Here is a 16,184-nt window from a genome sequence, read left to right as displayed (position 1 = left end):
AGTTATTGTACTTGGCCCCACAAATCTTAGAAACATGGTGTCTAACCAGATCCTTACTCTGGATGGCATTACCCTGACCTCTAGTAATACTGTGAGAAATCTTGGAGTCGTTTTTGATCAGGATATGTCATTCAAAGCGCATATTAAACAAATATGTAGGACTGCTTTTTTGCATTTACGCAATATCTCTAAAATCAGAAAGGTCTTGCCTCAGAGTGATGCTGAAAACTAATTCATGCATTTATTTCCTCTAGGCTGGACTATTGTAATTCATTATTATCAGGTTGTCCTAAAAGTTCCCTAAAAAGCCTTCAGTTAATTCAAAATGCTGCAGCTAGAGTACTGACGGGGACTAGAAGGAGAGAGCATATCTCACCCATATTGGCCTCTCTTCATTGGCTTCCTGTTAATTCTAGAATAGAATTTAAAATTCTTCTTCTTACTTATAAGGTTTTGAATAATCAGGTCCCATCTTATCTTAGGGACCTCGTAGTACCATATCACCCCAATAGAGCGCTTCACTCTCAGACTGCAGGCTTACTTGTAGTTCCTAGGGTTTGTAAGAGTAGAATGGGAGGCAGAGCCTTCAGCTTTCAGGCTCCTCTCCTGTGGAACCAGCTCCCAATTCAGATCAGGGAGACAGACACCCTCTCTACTTTTAAGATTAGGCTTAAAACTTTCCTTTTTGCTAAAGCTTATAGTTAGGGCTGGATCAGGTGACCCTGAACCATCCCTTAGTTATGCTGCTATAGACTTAGACTGCTGGGGGGTTCCCATGATGCACTGAGTGTTTCTTTCTCTTTTTGCTCTGTATGCACCACTCTGCATTTAATCATTAGTGATCGATCTCTGCTCCCCTCCACAGTATGTCTTTTTCCTGGTTCTCTCCCTCAGCCCCAACCAGTCCCAGCAGAGGACTGCCCCTCCCTGAGCCTGGTTCTGCTGGAGGTGTCTTCCTGTTTAAAGGGAGTTTTTCCTTCCCACTGTAGCCAAGTGCTTGCTCACAGGGGGTCGTTTTGACCGTTGGGGTTTTACGTAATTATTGTATGGCCTTGCCTTACAATATAAAGCGCCTTGGGGCAACTGTTTGTTGTGATTTGGCGCTATAGAAAAAAATTGATTGATTGAATTGATTGATTGATGTAGTGACAAACTGTGTTAACTGACAATGATTTTCTGAAGTGTTCAGAGCCCACGCGGTAAGAAAAACTGCCTAATCCATCAGTCTCTGGTGGATTTGGGGCTCGGATGGAATGAGTGAACAATCAATGAATGCGGGTTCATGTTTTGATACGAACTTATAACGCACATATAAAACTAATGTCGATCGGGCATCCACTGGTAAGCTGACAAACAAGTACAGGACAAAACATTAGACAAATGTGCAACTACCGGAAAAGCGTTCCGTCTGATGTCCACTCAAAGTTTTGAGCCCACGCAAAACTTTCCAACGGACCTGCCGGGTATCAGCTGGCAAAGACCTCATCTATTGAATGAGAAAAAGATTTGTACAAGACAAAACAGATAGGAACAGTTATCTAAATTTTGTATCTGTTACTCATACATTTTCATAATCTGCCACAGTGTGGCAGCTGCTTAAGCTTTATTCCTTACTCACATATAGCACCTTGGGGCAACATATTTTCTGTTTTGTGCTGTATAAATCAACTGAGTTGGATACATGCTGCAGTTGGATACACGTCTGCTGATGTTAATTAATGAAATGTGTTAACATGCTTTAGCCCTTTATTACAATTATGTTTTCTATTGAGGAACAAGTAAGTAAGGCAGGAAGGTTCAGTTGGAAATGAATAACACTATTTAGTTGAGTTTATTTCTTAAAGTCATATTTAATGAGCTGTTGTAAGTGTGGCTGTTTTTTCCAGTACCCAGTGTCAAGCCCTTGAACTGCATACATTGTCATCCTTGTCTAGAATGCGCTTTTGCCTGCTGGTTTGCGGCAGAAGGATCAGACCAAGAAAGCTCCAACAGGAACTTTCCAAAGAGACAACCTACTGGCTCATCTGGAGAAACAGGCCAAAGAACACCCTGACAGAGAAGACCTGGTGCCCTTCACTGGAGAGAAGCGAGGTATGGGCATGAGCATTTAACCTGCTTGTACTCTGGAGCTTTGTCCACACGGATACAGAACAATCTTTGTTCTCCAATAGTGGCCCGTAAACACGGCAACGTTTGAAGATTTATCTGCGTCCACACTAAAATGCTCAAATTGACCAAATACGCTGTAGTACATATGCCAGGCCTCTATGTGCCACTATGTGTTGTGTGAGTGTGCGCTTGTGCATTTTCCGTTGTTCACTGGACTTTCTACAGCTGGAAAACAACAGACAGAGAGAGAAGCTACCAGCTAAATACCACATGATTCATTTTACACACTTCAGTTTGGATCTATGTTTTGTGTGTATATGCGTGCGTATGTGTGTTATGTGTGCATATATGTGTGTGTGTGCGCGTGTGTGTGTGTGTGTGCATGCGTGCATGCATGTGCATTTGTCCCTAATTTAAGCGGACAGCATCAACTGATCAGCAGAAGAATTACCATTTGATAATTATAGAAACGGTGCTTATTCTGAACAAGGGATGAGGGGCAATTGAAAAGTTTTGAGCCTGACTGAAATAGGGTGTGTTTCATCTTTTTTTTTTGTGTGTGTGTTCTGAGAAACCACTGTTTCTCAGGAATGTGCAAAGTGTTGACTCACTGGGTGCAGTGTTGAGAAATGTTGGTTTCTCAGAATGCAAAAGCTGGAGAACAACACTCTACTTTTTCTGGGTCAGGCTCAAAACTTCTCAATCGCCCGTCATATAATGTACCCTGAAAAAAATGGATTTGTTGATTGCACTTGACTTAGTCAAGTCAGTTGGTTGTTTTCACTGAGTTATGTTATACCAGTGTAAACTGTCGAGTTGCACTGTTGAAAACTAAACACCTCGCATTGACTTATTTTAACTCCTCAGTCTTAACAAGATGACTTGATCGAATCAAGTAGAGTCAACATATCTTTGTTTTACAGTGTATACGGTATTTTCCAGACTATAAGTCGCCCCGGAATATAAGTCGCACCAGCCACTTTATCCATTATAAAGAAAAATAAACCATAAATAAGTTGCACTGGACTATAAGTCGCATGGACATACAGGTATGTTAACTTAACATGAAAAGTTCAGATGATAATATTGTGATGGCTACCGTTTTCAGATGCATATTTCACCAGTCGCAACTTGTAATCTGCGGAGTATGATTTTCTTTTTGGTGGCATTTTTTCGGGCCTTCTCCATTGTCTTGTTAAGTTATCAGTAATGTTGAAATTTTTATGTTTCTATGGTAGTCAGAAGTCGCAGGAACAGTCACACAAGTCTTGAGTGCCCTCTCGTGAGCTGCATTTTACTTACGGATATGTTTGTATTTTGCGGACCACATTGAGAGCCGAGCCATAACCTGCACCATTGCTGAACGGTTCTTTTCTGACATATTACCCGCTGTGGACCATAGTACACACCAGGTGTCAGCTGCCGATGTTCATGCAGCACCTACCTGCGCAGCTCATGACCTCCCCGTGGTGTCGATGCCAGCTTCTTCCAAGTGCAGACGCTAATCATCCGCCGTCGCTCACCCAGTGCTCCCACGCAGCTCTCAGCGTCAGTTTAAACACTCTTCTCACACTGATATCCAAGGATTGAAGCTGTTTTGTTAGCCCTCCCGGAATAACAGCAAGCACTGTGTTTGTCTGCTTCACACGCTGTTTCACAATCATTGTCTGGGTGAGGTGAGGAATACGCATCCAATGTTCTGTTCTCTGATTGGTTATCATGACCAGCGTGACCTATAGGGCGGCCGCCATACTACAGTGCCCATGATGCATTGCATTTCCGTTTCCGGTGGCCATTTTAAAACATAGTGCGACTCTGATGTAAAATTGTTTTATTACGGTAAATTAATTGAGAATCTACCAGTATATTTTTCATTTATAAGTCACTCTGGAGTATAGGTCGCACCCCCGGCCAAAACATTTAAAAAAGTGCGACTTATAGTCTTTTGTTCCTTGAAAATTACTTTTATGGCATTGCAGAGTGTAATGTGGAATGGAACACAAACAAAATTATTGTGTAAACATTGCATTTTCCAGCTCTGGAGGACATTCCTTCACATTAATTGTGTGTTATGTGAAGCGCCTTGGGGCGACTCTGTCGTGAGATGGCACTATATAAATTAAGAAACTGAAATTCTTTGGTTCGCCTGTATAACCGCCTCGATATGTTTGAGCTCCGGGTCATAAACAAACTGCAACACATGTCCACTTTCCACTGCATTGTCAGTTTCTGTTTGTATTTTCACTTTGTTTGAATGTAATTTGCCCAAAATCTCAGAGGAAGTGCAGTGTTTCTGTCCCTAGAAGTAGAGAAATTGCATCAGATGCGTCATATTTTACCCCTTTAGCGCTCGCCCTCAAACGAGATTGCGGTGCCCAATTCAGTTGTAGTGATAGTAACTTGGAGATTTGCCTTTTCAGTATATGTTAAACTAAACTAATCATGTTGTAGGGAAAGCCTGGGTGCCTAAAAAGATTGTGGACCCCATTATAGAGAATGTGACTCTGGAGCCGGAGCTAGAAGAAGCCTTGGCCAGTGCGACTGATGCTGAACTCTGTGATATCGCAGGTAAAACACAAAGACTGACCCCTGATAATAAACACAACACAACAATTAAAGGTAAAGCAATTTCTTTGTTAACAAATGTTTCAGATATTAGAAAAAAACTTAGATCCTTAAAAGTTGATGCTACAAAAGTATAATGTTGCCACTCTAGAAAAAAAGAGGTCAGTATCGTGTTTTAACACGATACTATTTTTTTTTTTTAAATTTCCATTATATTTATTATGATACATTGATACATACTGAAAGTGAGAAAAGTATGCAATTTCTGACCAACAGTTGGCATTTGTAAATCTGGTCATCACTTGTTTTTAATGTTAAGAGAATCCTGTAATTTTTTTGTGTGTAAAATAACAGCTGAAAACAAACCTTTTATTATTTATTTATTTTGTCTATAAAAGTCAATAGCTTAGCTTCAGTGTGCCATTGTGCAGGTATCTAATAATTCCTGATTCCACACTCTTGCTTTCCTCTTGCTAACCAGTGTAAACACACACCAGATCTTCAGGTAGCTCTTGATTATTTACATTTCTTCTCAGTCTAACTCTTATCCATTTGCTCTAGTGCAGCTTCCATCATCCTTCCACCTTACCCTTCATCATTCCATCAGTCCCTTCACTTTCTCCACCTCCTCCACCTGCTGGATCTCTGTGTCCATTAGCTGAACACCATCCAGGGTATCTGCAGACTGTGTACAGAGTTTGCATGAAACAAAACGATGGCTTCTGTCATGATGTCAACTTGCAATGAGCACCTGTTTCTCTGATCCTGGAGAATCACCTTCACTGCAGGTTTTCCAGCTTTCCCTGCTCCACGTCCGGGTAATAAACTTGAGTCAAGTGTGCTCAGCCAGTCAAAAGCTGGGAAACACCAGACTTGACGAATCATGTGAAGACATACGCTGAACAAAAATACAAACATAACACTTGTTTTTGCTCCCATTTTTCCTGACCTGAACTCAACGATTTAAAACATTTTCTATATTCACAAAAGACCTATTTCTCTCAAATATTGTTCACGAATCTGTCTAAATCTGTGTTAGTGAGCACTTCTCCTTTACCAAGATAATCCATCCCACCTCACAGGTGTGACATATCAAGATGCTGATTCGACAGCATGATTATTGCACAGGTGTGCCTTAGGCTGGCCACAATAAAAGGCCACTCTGAAATGTGCAGTTTTGCTTTTTTTTGGGGGAGGGGGTGTCAGAAAACCAGTCAGTATCTGGTGTGACCACCATTTGCCTCACACAGTGCAACACATCTCCTTTGCATAGAGTAGATCAGCAGCCAGATGCCATTGAATGTGTGCATTTTCCCACTCAGGTTGGTTACGACGATAAACTCCAGTCAGGTCAAGACCCCAATGAGGACGACGAGCACATAGATGAGCTTCCCTGAGACAGTTTGTGACAGTTTGTGCAGAAATGGTTCTTGGTCCAGTCAGACATCAGCATCAATTTGACCAGTTGGCGCTTAGTTTGGGTTCATGTGTTATACATCATATGGACAAAGTTAGGAATCTTGGGATACTTTTTGATCCTACGTTGTCCTTTGACCTCCACATTAGAGCTATTACGAGGACTGCCTTCTTCCATCTGCAAAACATAGTGAGGATTCGTCCCATCCTGTCTGTGGTTGATACTGAGACTTTGATACATACATTCATCTCTTCCAGATTGGATTATTGTAATGCTTTATTTTCTGGTCTGCCACAGTCCAGCATTAGGGGTCTTCAGTTAGTGCAGAATGCTGCTGCCAGACTTTTGACACAAAGTAGAAAGTTTGACCACATTACACCCATTCTGGCATCCCTTCATTGGCTTCCGGTTTCTGCCAGATCGGATTTTAAAGTCCTATTGCTGGTCTATAAAATTGTTCATGGACTGGCTCCTTCCTACCTGGCGGATTTGGTCAAGCCCTATGTACCGGCACGGCCCTTGCGTTCGCAGGGCGCAGGGCTTCTGTGTGCTCCAAGGGTGAATAAGAAGTCTGTGGGGTATTGAGCCTTCTCTTACCGTGGACCTACTCTCTGTTACGATCTAGCTGCAGCTATAAGGCAGTCCGACATGGTGGAGATTATTAAATCAAGACCGAAGACCCACTTTTTTAAGACTGTCTTATCATTAATTTATTCAGTTTTTATGTTTGCCTTGTAATGTCTTTTTATTCTACTGTGTTTTACCTTTTTATCGTGCCCTTTTTGATTTTAATTTACTCTGTTTTTATAAATTGTGTGTTATGTGAAGCACGTTGGGGCGATTCTGTCATGAGATGACGCTATATAAATTAATACATTGAAATTGAAATTCTTTGGTTCTGCAGACCAGTTGTTGCAGCAGCTGTCTGGGCGGCTGGTCTCAGATGATCTTGGATGTGAACATACTGGAGGTGGAGGTCCTGGGCTGGTGTGGTTACACGTGGTCTACAGTTGTGAGGCCAGTTGGGTGTACTGCCAAATTCTCTGAAACGCCTTTGGAGATGACATTCCTGCAGTCAGCATGCCAGTTGCACGCTCCCTCAAAACCTGCGATATATATGGCATTGTGCTGTGTGATAAAACTGAACTTTTCAGAGTGGCCTTTTATTGTGGCCAGCCTAAGGCACACCTGTGCAATAATCATGCTGTCTAATCAGCATCTGATATGCCACACCTGTGAGTTGGGATGGATTATCTCGGCAAAGGAGAAGTGCTCACTAACACAGATTTAGACAGATTTGTGAACAATATTTGAGACAAATAGGTCTTTTGTGTATATAGAAAATGTTTTAGATCTTTCAGTTCAACTCATGAAAAATGGGAGCAAAAACAAAACTGTTGCGTTTATATTTTTGTTCAGTGTAGTAGCATGGGCCGTAAGCTTGTGGACGATATTGAATGAAGTTACACAATGTAAAGAAAGTGAACCGTTTACACCACAAAAGGTTGTGGAGAGGGACAGCCGGTCATCCAGTGTAGAAGCTATGTACTGAATGCTTCAGAATCAGAATATTAACAACCAATGAATGAATTTTCAAGAAAATCCTACTTACTATGTCTTGGCAGTTTTAAAACATAGGAAGTGCGACTTTATTTTTTCTTCTGACAATGCAATTGAAAATATCAAAATTAATCACAATTGTTATTATTTTTTTTATAATTCTCATACTGTTATGCAAATTTTGACATTAGACCCAAAACATCTCTTGTTTCTTTTTGGGGTGCTGAAAGCAGACAAACTTTCCACTAGCTTGACATAGCATAATGACAGATGGAAGTGAAAATTTAATGAAAATTGGCTTTTTAAGGAAGTTTTTTCAACATGGCTTAAACCAGAACCAGGGAATGTGATTGAGGTCCTTCAAACTCAGTACAGTGGGAATCAATGCAGTGCAATGCCACATGCAAAGTGAGAAACACAACACTGCAAAATCAGCGTGCCAACAGATGCCAGGTATGTCTCAGTTCTGCTCTGGTTCAGCCCTTCTTTCCACTACACCTCCACCTCCGCTTCAGCTCTTCAAACAGCTCTAGTTTCTAAATTGCATTCCAACTGGCTTTAAAAAAGTCTTAAATTGATATTGCCTTAAGCTGTGGAGTTAAGTGACGTGCAGTTCCATTTATGGTGTGTATTATGGTATCGAAAGAGTTCACTTTTGGCCACTTTTAACCAGAATATATTCTCCCAGTATTTCACAGGCCATGGTGGCTGAGTGCATTACTTATTGTTTTCTTTGAAGCAAATGTGCCTGCTAATCCCAGGTCTTTCTGAAGCACTTCACAAGTAGTCCTTGGCTCTTAGACAACTCGTGTGATAATTCTTTTCACTTCTCTGTCAGAAATCTTGTGAGGAGCATGTCATCGTGGCTGGTTTATGGTGAAATGATGTTCTGGATTATGGCTCTAACAGTGCTCACTGGAACATTCAGAAATTTAGAAATCCTTCTGGAACCAATGCCATCAGCATGTTTTGAAACAATAAGGTTGCGAAGATCTTGAAAGAGCTCTTTGCTTTTACCCATCTTGAGATGTTTCTTGTGTGACACCTTAGTAATGAGACACCTTTTTACAGGCCATCAATTGGGACTGAACCAGCTGATATTAATTTGCACTGTCAAGGAGCAGGACTGCTTTCTAATTACTGACAGATTTCAGCTGGTGTCTTGGCTTTCCATGTCTTTTTTGCACCTTCCTTTCTTCAGGTGTTCAGTACTTTTCCCTATGTCATTTCCTGTTATTACACATAATTTCTGGACATCATCGATTTCTCTTTACTCAGTAGATGGAGGACCGGGGCCATCCACTCATGTTGCCAGAGTGCCACCATCTTGGTTAGCATCTAACAACCAGGCATAAATAGAAATCAGTGTGCATGATCCACGTTTTCAAGAGAGTTTCACCATAAATGTGCATTTTCTGTGCTGTTACATTTATTCAAACTCAGTCCTACATTTGTATAGCCACTGTTTGTCAAAACAAATTGTAGAAGAGGATCAGACTATTTATATAACAGACTTGAATGAATTTGTTAGTCCAGATGTTGTGAAGCAAGACAGAAAATAATGCCATCAGTTTGTCTACACACTATGTCTGCCACAACACGAGATATTAGTATGATCCTTAATTAATTTCATTATGAAGTTAAGTTAAAGATGGAAATAATCAGGAGTGAAAGTAAGAGCTTCACATGCTCGCATCGTATTAAAGATATTAATATTAAAGACTGCTCTTAACCCACCTGCAGCACCGCTTTTATGGAGTGCTTCGCCGCCAAAATTTCAAATAAAATAAATAAAATGAAACAGCCACGCCAGCCAGGATGAAAGTAAGCTTATTCAAACATTTCTGGGCCAAGTTGAAAGAAATCTGAAAGCACTACACTGGAATATGGAGTACTAGAGAAATGAATCTGTTGTGTAGATTCTTGTATTAGTAGAATATACAGTGTCAAAGAGACTGTCATGTGACCCACCAAATTGAGAGAAAAAACATTTCCGTTCTATGAATTTGCTCTTACAGAATATCTCAGGATGGAAAACCTGATGTGGAGAAAAAAACGAGGCTAATTAAAGAGGGATAAATTGAGACTTGTGAAAGTGAGACTTCTAATTGAATCACTGAGCAAATGGTGCGATATTTATCACGGCATTCATGCAATAAAATTGAAGTCACTACTTTACAGAATAAAGATTGAGACAAAAAAATCATTTTCTAAGCTTTATTCAGCAATTTTAATCATTTCCCCACATCATTAATATTACATGTAATACACACTTATGACAGCTCACTCCACAATCCTTTGTCAGCTTGTTGCTGCACCCGAACGCTGCACAAAACAGCATTTTCAAATCACTTTAACCCAAGTTTAAGTCAGCACATCATCGATTTCTATTTAATCTAGTACCTGACAACGCATAATAATGCCTGGCAACAGCTCAGGGCTGCGTCCGCCATATACTGGATAAAATAGAAAATGATGGTGAACATCTATGGTTTGATTTCTTTGTATGTGTGGATTACTTGGCATGTTACCGACATCTGGTGAAAAATTCATGTCAATAGCACCTTTAGAAATATATTCACTGAGAAAAATGGTGGCATGTTCAATATTTATTTTACCTCTTGTAAACATAAATATTAAATATAAATAAAATCATTAAAGATAAATAAATTTAATACATGTAAATAAATGTTAAATATATATATGTCAGTAACACCGTTAGAAGTATATTTACAGAGAAAATGGTGACGTGTTAAATACTTATTTTAGCCGCTGTATGTTCTGGAACATATTATGTTCCAGATCAAATGCAAAATAAAATCCTTCATTTTCTGGGACATTATCCATCTGCTCACCAAATTTCATCAACATCCCCTCAACATTTTGAGATCTTCATGATCTCATTTCCACAATATATTGTCTATCACCAAATTTCTTTGAAATCCATTCATTACTTTTTGAGTCATCCTACACATAGCTAAACAGACAAACTGTGAAAACATTATGTACTTCTTTGGCAGAGGTAACAATTAGTTATCACCCAAGATGTCAAATCAGTTCCTTGTACAAGATGGCAGAAACAAGCTTAATGTTTGCTCTGGGTTTGTTTGTTTTTTGTTTTGTTTTGTTTTTTTTGGGGGGGGGGGTTGGATTTTTTTTCATCTCTGTGGGATAGAACAGGTGGACATGGAAAAATGCAGTGCAGGTGCTTTCTATAAGTAGGGTTATAAAGTTAAATTATGTTCAATCAATCATACTGTCAACCAATCAATAAGTCGAATCACTCAAGAAATGGAATGAGTTTGGCCCAGTATGGCTATTGTGTCTCGAGCAGGCCATCCTCAAATCTGTGTCCATGCATGAAGGAGACTCATGAGAGAAGCCACCAAGACATCCATAGCAACTCTGAAGGAAGCACAAGTGTCAGTGGCTGTGATTAGAGAGGCTGTGCATGTAAAAAATGTATGCCTTTTGCTTCACAGCATCATGATTGACTGCCTGTATTGTGAAAGAGATGACATGAAATCGACACCCAAGATTGAAAGATTTCACATTTCATGTCTTCTTGTTTTTACTTCTTTCTTCATTTATTTATTTTTGCCAAATTAGTAAGTTAGTGGCTGGTTATTCTCTAGTGACAGTGCTAACTCCATGGTTGTTGTTATACGAGATGGAAAGTGTGTTGGGAAGGTGTAGTGACATGGAGTGCCCGTACCTTCAAAGGTGAAGGCAGAGCCACCAGAGGGAGCCCTACTTCCTTTGCCCATCTGCTGTCCAGCAGATTCCCTTCCGACCCCATGTCTACTAGTGTTGGGGCGTGAAGGGTTAAATCCTCACTTAGGATCGTGACTGGGATTCATGCGGATCTACGGGGCTTCCCCGTGTGCATGTTATGGCCCACCCTTAGCCCAGTATCTAAGGACGGGCGTTGTAGTTTGACCGTTTGGGGCAGTTCCTCTGTATATGATCACTAGAGCCACAGAAAAAACACTCCCCGTGGGCCAGCCTCCTTTGTCTGTCATTTGATTTCACTTTGGCCCTGCTCGTGTCCATAGCTTCGTCAGCAGGGGGAGCTGTTGCCACACGGAGCCCTCTGGCTGTGGAGCGTGGGGACGACGGCACCCTTTCGGACCCGGAAGGAAGAGGGACGGCTCGTGCCCGGCCACGCCCCCCGCCCTGCTCCCAACGGTGTTCCTCTAAGCGGTTGTCTAAGCGTATAACCAGGTCGACAAGCCCGTCAAAATCCCGCGGTTCCTCCTTAGCCAGCAGATGCTCCTTCAGGACCGGAGACAGTCCGTTTATGAAGGCGGCAAGGAGTGCAACGTTATTCCAGCTGGCCCTCGCTGCCGCGATGCCGAACTCGACTGCATACTCTGCTGCACTCCGGCGCCCCTGTGTCATTGACAGTAGCACGCTCGAAGCGGTCTCGCCTCTGTTGGGATGATCAAAAACCTGTTTGAACTCCTTTACAAACCCAGCGTATGACGTTAGGAGCCGTGAGTTCTGCTCCCAGAGCGCCGTAGCCCAGGCGCGTGCCTCTCCTCGAAGCAAATTGATGACGTAAGCCACCCGGCTAGCGTCTGACGCGTACATGACGGGACGCTGTGCAAAGACGAGCGAACACTGCATCAGGAAGTCCGCGCACATCTCGACACAACCTCCGTACGGCTCCGGAGGGCTTATGTATGCTTCAGGGGACGGTGGGGGGGGTCGTTGAACGACCAGTGGAACGTCTGTGTCGGGCATGGGACCAGCAGGAGGAGGTGCTGCAGCAGCGCTCTGATCACGCGCCTCCACCTTGGCGGTGAGAGCCTCCATCCTCCGATTGAGAATAACATTCTGCTCGGTTACCAAATCCAACCGAGCAGTGAAAGCGGTTAGAATATGCTGCAGCTCACCTAACACACCTCCTGCTCTTCCATTGGCTGTTCAAACTCTGGTTGACGCCCCTCGGGATCCATGACTCTGGCCGAGAAATCCTGTTGGGAAGGTGTAGTGACACGGACCCACAACAGGGGGCGTTAATGAACGGACAATGGATAAGCCAAAAAGTAACAATTTAATGTTGTGAATCGCACAACGAAATACAGACAATGACAGAGAATGTGGATCGTCAGTCATACACAAGGTGACGTGTGGGCAGGCTCGAAGATAGAAGACGTATGGCAAGAGAAGAGCCGGATCCCACACAGCTTCCACCGCCAACGGATCTGAAGAACACTGGAGCCGCCAAGCCCTGCGCCCCAGGTGGCCACTGTCTTCAGCAGTCAGACCCGGTACTGCTGGCAGAAACAGAAACAGTTAATGGTGGGTGTGTGAATACACACCCAGCAATCTTCAGTGCTTAATTCCTCCAGGAGGGAAAACCTCCACCTCCAGTAACACACTCGTACAGCTCCTGGAAAACCACTTATCTGGTTGGGGTGTGAGGCGAAGCCGTCGCAGTCCACACGAAACGCCAATGCAGCAGATAAGGACACGTCGCAGGAAAACGGCTGTAAATGAGATCAGACTTTTGTTTGTTAAGGATGCAGCAGAGAAGTTACCTGAGTGGTAGCTGATTTCTCGGCGGGGAGGTGGAGTTGCAGTCCGGCTTTTATGGAGGCTGTGGTTGATGAGTGACAGCTGGTGTTGATGATGAGTGACAGCTGTCACTCCCAGTAGTTCCGACGCCCTCTCGTGCTTGAAGCCCGCACTCCAAGCAGGGCGCCATCTGGTGGTGGTGGGCCAGCAGTACCTCCTCTTCAGTGGCCCACACAACAGGACCCCCCCCTCAACGGGCGCCTCCTGGCGCCCGACCAGGCTTGTCCGGGTAACGGTTGTAGAAATCGGCCAGGAGGGCCGGGTCCAGGATGAAGCTCCTCTTCACCCAGGAGCGTTCTTCGGGTCCATACCCCTCCCAGTCCACCAGATACTGGAACCCCCGACCCTTTCGACGGACGTCCAGGAGCCGACGCATGGTCCATGCCGGCTCCCCGTCGATGATCCGGGCAGGAGGCGGTGCAGGTCCAGGGGTGCAGAGTGGTGAGGTGTGATGAGGTTTGAGACGTGACACATGAAAAACCGGGTGGATCCGCAGTGAAGCTAAAGCTGCCAGCTTCACTGCGGCCGGACTGAGGACCTTGAGGATGGGAAATGGTCCAATAAACCGGTCCTTGAGTTTTTGTGACTCCACTTGAAGCGGGATGTCCTTGGTCGACAACCACACCTCCTGCCCAGGCTGGTATGCAGGGGCCGGGGAACGCCGGCGATCTGCATGGGCCTTGGCCCTCGTCCGGGCCTTCAACAGGGCAGAACGGGCAGTCCGCCACACCCGGCGGCACCTCCTGAGGTGGGCCTGGACCGAGGGCACACCGATCTCTCCCTCCACGAGCGGGAACAATGGGGGCTGGTACTCCAAACACACCTCAAACGGGGAGAGGCCAGTGGCAGATGAAACTTGGCTGTTGTGGGCGTACTCGATCCAGGCCATATGGTTGCTCCAGGCCGTCGGGTGCGTGGAGGTCACGCAGCGGAGGGCCTGCTCCAGCTCCTGGTTAGCCCGCTCTGCCTGTCCGTTTGTCTGAGGGTGGTACCCAGACGAGAGACTCACGGTGGCCCCCAGTTCCCTGCAGAAACTCCTCCAGACTTGGGAAGAGAACTGAGGACCACGATCTGAGACGATGTCCGATGGTATCCCGTGCAGACGCACAACGTGGTGGACCAGGAGGTCTGCCGTCTCCTGGGCCGTCGGGAGCTTCGGGAGGGCCACGAAGTGGGCCGCCTTGGAGAACCGGTCCACTATCGTGAGGATGGTGGTGTTGCCCTGGGACAGCGGGAGACCCGTGATGAAGTCCAGGCCGATGTGGGACCAGGGGCGATGAGGCACCGGTAGAGGCTGGAGGAGGCCCGAAGTCCTTTTGTGGTCAGCCTTGCCCCTGGCACAGGTGGTACAGGCCTGTACGTAATCCCGGACGTCGGCTTCCATAGACGCCCACCAGAAGCGCTGCTGGACCACTGCCACGGTTCTGCGCACCCCTGGATGACAGGAGAGCTTGGAACCATGACAGAAGTCCAAAACTGCAGCTCTGGCCTCTGGTGGGACGTACAGTTTGTTCCTCGGGCCGGTCCCCGGGTCCGGGTTCAGTGCCAGGGCCTCCCGGACGGTCTTCTCCACGTCCCAGGTGAGGGTGGCCACAACAGTGGACTCGGGGATGATGGTCTCTGTTGGGTCCGACAACTCGGCCTTGGCTTTCTCTTCGTGCACCCGAGACAGGGCATCTGATCGTTGGTTCTTGGTCCCGGGGCGGTATGTGATCTGGAAGTCAAAGCGCCCGAAGAACAGTGACCAGCGGGCTTGCCTGGGGTTCAGCCGCTTGGCGGTCCGGATGTACTCCAGGTTCCCATGGTCCGTGAAAACCGTGAAGGGCACCGTCGCTCCCTCCAACAGGTGTCTCCACTTCTCAAGAGCCTCCTTCACCGCCAGGAGTTCCCGATTGCCGACGTCATAATTCCTTTCAGCCGGGGTCAACCTGCGGGAAAAATAGGCACAAGGGTGGAGAACCTTATCGGACCCCCTGCTCTGGGACAGCACGGCTCCTATCCCAGAGTCAGAGGCATCCACTTCAACTATGAACTGGCGATTAGGATCAGGCTGCACCAGAACTGGCGCAGTCGAGAACCGGCGTTTCAACTCCCTAAATGTGGCTTTGCACCGATCCGACCAGGTGAAGGGGACTTTAGTGGAGGTCAGGGCAGTCAGGGGGCTAACTACCTGACTGTAACCCTTAATGAACCTCCGGTAGAAATTTGCAAAGCCGAGGAACTGTTGCAGTTTCCTACGGCTTGTTGGTTGGGGCCAATCTCTCACCGCTGCAACCTTGGCCGGGTCAGGGGCGACGGAGTTGGAGGAGATGATGAACCCCAGGAAGGACAAAGAAGTACGGTAGAACTCGCACTTCTCTCCCTTCACAAACAGCCGGTTCTCCAACAACCGCTGCAGGACCTGACGTACATGCTGGACATGAGTCTCAGGGTCCGGAGAAAAGATGAGTATATCGTCTAGATATACGAAGACAAACCGATGCAGGAAGTCCCGCAAGACGTCATTAACCAATGCTTGGAACGTCGCGGGGGCGTTTGTGAGGCCGAACGGCATGACCAGGTACTCAAAGTGACCGTTAAATGCCCTCTTCCACTCGTCTCCCTTCCGGATCCGAACCAGGTGGTACGCATTCCTAAGATCGAGTTTGGTGAATATTTGGGCTCCATGCAGGGGCGTGAACACTGAATCCAACAGAGGTAATGGGTATCGATTGCGAACCGTAATCTCGTTCAGCCCTCTGTAATCGATGCATGGGCGGAGTCTGCCGTCCTTCTTACCCACAAAAAAGAAACCCGCACCCATCGGTGCTGCTGTTGAAGTCGGACCAGATGAGTTGCCCTTCAGGTTTCCTTCTACAACTTCAGTTTTTATTTGTGTTTATTTTTTTTATTTAAATTTGGATTTGTTTATAATTCAGCATTGCATATGATAATATAACACATTTATGCA

The 16,184-nt window shown here is 45.1% G+C and overlaps 1 protein-coding gene across 1 annotated transcript in view; it reads left to right on the top strand.

Moving 5' to 3' along the window:
• The window catches only part of tmod1 (tropomodulin 1), a 99,565-nt gene that overhangs the window by 61,214 nt on the left and 22,167 nt on the right, over positions 1 to 16,184 (top strand). The window contains exons 4-5 of the mRNA XM_034187488.1: positions 1,935 to 2,091; positions 4,561 to 4,677. Of these exons, the coding sequence (XP_034043379.1) occupies positions 1,935 to 2,091; positions 4,561 to 4,677 (274 nt within the window). The remainder of the gene's footprint in view (positions 1 to 1,934; positions 2,092 to 4,560; positions 4,678 to 16,184) is intronic.

This window comes from Thalassophryne amazonica, chromosome 15, assembly GCF_902500255.1.
Source record: "Thalassophryne amazonica chromosome 15, fThaAma1.1, whole genome shotgun sequence".
NCBI lineage: Eukaryota > Metazoa > Chordata > Actinopteri > Batrachoidiformes > Batrachoididae > Thalassophryne > Thalassophryne amazonica.
Note: the sequence above shows the minus strand (reverse complement) of the source record. Positions and strands in the feature narration are given on the sequence as shown.